At 37.6% G+C, this 2921-nt stretch overlaps 1 protein-coding gene across 1 annotated transcript; it reads right to left on the bottom strand.

Annotated features, from left to right (window-relative positions):
• Window positions 1–272: 272 nt before the first annotated feature.
• Vmn1r171 (vomeronasal 1 receptor 171) lies at window positions 273–1853 on the bottom strand. Its single transcript, NM_030737.3, has one exon. It carries the CDS (start codon window positions 1487–1489, stop codon window positions 539–541), a length of 951 nt encoding a protein of 316 aa, NP_109662.1. The 5' UTR covers window positions 1490–1853; the 3' UTR covers window positions 273–538.
• Between the last annotated feature and the right edge of the window lie 1068 nt (window positions 1854–2921).

Below are 2921 nucleotides of genomic sequence, written 5' to 3'. Positions count from 1 at the left end.
AAACTGTGCACCTAGATTTGGCAGATCTACCACTTCACTACCATCTTTCCTATCTATGCGACCCCTTATAAGTTGCAGTTGCTCCAGGCCATGTGCTTCTGCTCTGCTTTCCTTCCAACTCCTCCCCATTCATCATCCTCTCTCTGTGTCTCTCTCTCTCTCTCTCTCTCTCTCTTTCTCTCTCTCTCTCTCTCTCTCTCCCACTCTTCCTTCTTCTCTCGCCCAACATTTAGTTCCCATCCCTCCTTCTTCTCTCTCCCAACATTAAGCTCCACATTCCCTTCCTCTGCCCATTACAAGCTCAAGCCTTTATTTTACCAATCAAGATGGAGATGCTTTACAGGAAATCACCTCAGTGCTGCCTCATTCCTTGTTTGCATCTCCTCCCAAGAAAACAGAATTAACATCAAATCACAAATAGCACTATGGCTTTCTGCAACAGTTGGCCAAGAAACATGTTAAATTTATTCCAAGAAAATAGAATATTTATGGCTGTTAGGAAAGTTATGAGAAATATTTGTCACTTGGACTGTCATTTTCAGCAGCTGAATAGCAGAGAACAAGGATCATTGGGATCCCTAAAGATCAAGAGTAATGGAGAAAAGGTAGGGAAGCTTACAGCCAAAATTTCTTTGACACGCCTTAACCAGAGCCGAGAGTCCACAAAGGAAATGTGAAGAAAAGTACAAATACAGTCTAGAAGATAACAGGTCACAAATGTGACCACCAGCATCAGGATGGTGTGGGCTGCTCTAGTCTCAGCATGAACTCTGAGCTTCTGATTGGGGGACTGAATATGCTGCAATCTTTGGTGGTGTCTGTTCAGGAGAATAACCATGGAGACACTGCTCCAGATGATGATGCTGATGAACACTGCATCATGGGCAAATGACAAGATGCGCATGCCTATACTGAAACCAGTGGTGGAGCAAACCCATTTGTTTTTAGTATTGGTATCATTATGTGTTTTCTGGGGACCACTGACTTTCATTGGAATGTGAGCATTATTTAAGACACTGGACAACCAACAACTATAACAAATATACCTCACAAATTTGGGGGCTCTTCCACGGAGCATCACCCTACCCCAGGTACCTGGAGCAAGAGTGACAAGCTGATAAGTGCTCAGAGAGCAGGTGGAGCACATGTTTGTACTTCGAGCCACCAGCCAAATGAAGTACCCAAGTTTACATTTTAGGTCAGTTGGGGGGTCCTTTGGAACAAAAAGTGTCATATTGTTTGGAAATGCAAAGAGGAGAATCAAGGTATTGCCCACAGCTAAGTTGGCTAGAATGACTTTTATGGGTCTCTGTTGAGATCCATTCAAGATTGGAGATAAATTATGAACAATCAGAAAAATGTTGACTGCAGTTCCAACCCCAACCTGGCAAAGCAAGAGGATCTGAAGAGCCACTTCCTCTGTGGTTTTCACAGATTTATTTTGAGACAACATGGAGACAACTTCATTGGTCAACGGAATAGTGATCATGAGGGCAGTGCTGTTTGAGTCTTCTCAAATCTTGGCCTTTTCAATAGATTTGAAGTATTTTTCCCCCACAAAGGGCAGCACTACTTTATCTGTATGGTCATGTTGACTGGAACACTGCATGAACATTGATCCAAAATATCAACTTTACAAATATTTTGCTCTTTCTTTCCTCATGATAGATCTGTGTGTGATGCAACAGTATCTCTATTGGTCAACAACATGACACACATTTTAACACAGTATGGGCTCTGTATATTTATAAATTAACATTTATAGACAAGCATGTATTTTTGCTTGGTTGGAATTCAGCATTTTTCCTCACGTTATAAGAAGAACAAATTTGGTGTTGGACAGTTGGTTCTGGATCTAATGCCATCTATTGACCTTTATGCCACTTCTTTCTTTTATTTCCTGTCATTCAGAACAACAACATTCATTTACATAAAATAAAATAAGTATATCTTTATAAATATAATGCAGTGGTGGAGAGATGGCACAGCAATTAAGGGCACTGGTGGCTGCTTAATTGCAGTAAACTTAGTTCAATTTCCACCACCCATATGACAACATCCAACTGTCTGTAAATCCAATTAAAGGGGATGTGGTATTTTCTGCCATACAAAACACAAATGTATAAAAAATTAAATAAATAAAAATTTAAAGAACAAAATAAAAATTTAGTAATTATACTTTACAAAACAATGAGACTGAAGAATTTCCCTCTAAAATAATCCATTTAGTTTTGATAAATTTTTACAATCTTTATCATAATGTTAGAATGCATAATATTTCTGAAAATTTCACTATTATTCTATTCACATAGAAAAACCTACATTTACAAATATATCAGATATGTAGGATAAAAGTGTCTGGAACCCAAGCATATCATTAATTTATAAATATCTGAACTTTATCTGTTTTTATAAGGAACTGGGTGCTACACACAAAATTGATTCATCTATAGTTTTTGTCATCCACAACTGAAATCATTTAAAAAAATACAGTTTAGGTGTTTACACACATAGATTTTTTTTTGAAACTGAGTTTGAGATAGATGATGTTTACTCTGAAACTTACTTTTTTATTTTGCTGTCCATAGAAAAAAATAAGCCATCATCCTACATTTAAAAACCTGTCCTCTCACATAGAGTCATCAGATGAAAGGAATTTTTCAGATGAATCCTGAGCCATGGGATAGACATTTCTTTACACAAAGGAAACGACTGATGCAATTAGGTAAACTGTGGAGATAAAAATGAAGTCATTCTAATGATTAATGTTGGTTCTACAAAACACCATTGATTGCAGAAGAAAGAAATCAAGACTAAGCAAAAATCTACAATTGCAGGAATCTCACCTACATTCATCAATGATGGTGATTGATGCTCATAGGGATGAAGGCCTACTTCTGAGAGTTATTGCAGAAACAGAG

Source organism: Mus musculus, chromosome 7, assembly GCF_000001635.26.
Source record: "Mus musculus strain C57BL/6J chromosome 7, GRCm38.p6 C57BL/6J".
NCBI lineage: Eukaryota > Metazoa > Chordata > Mammalia > Rodentia > Muridae > Mus > Mus musculus.
This window is presented reverse-complemented; position numbering and strand designations above follow the sequence as displayed.

Coding starts and splice junctions, on each gene's coding strand:
- Vmn1r171 (NM_030737.3), bottom strand. CDS start 1,489: ATGATCACTATTCCGTTGACCAATGAAGTTGTCTCCATGTTGTCTCAA.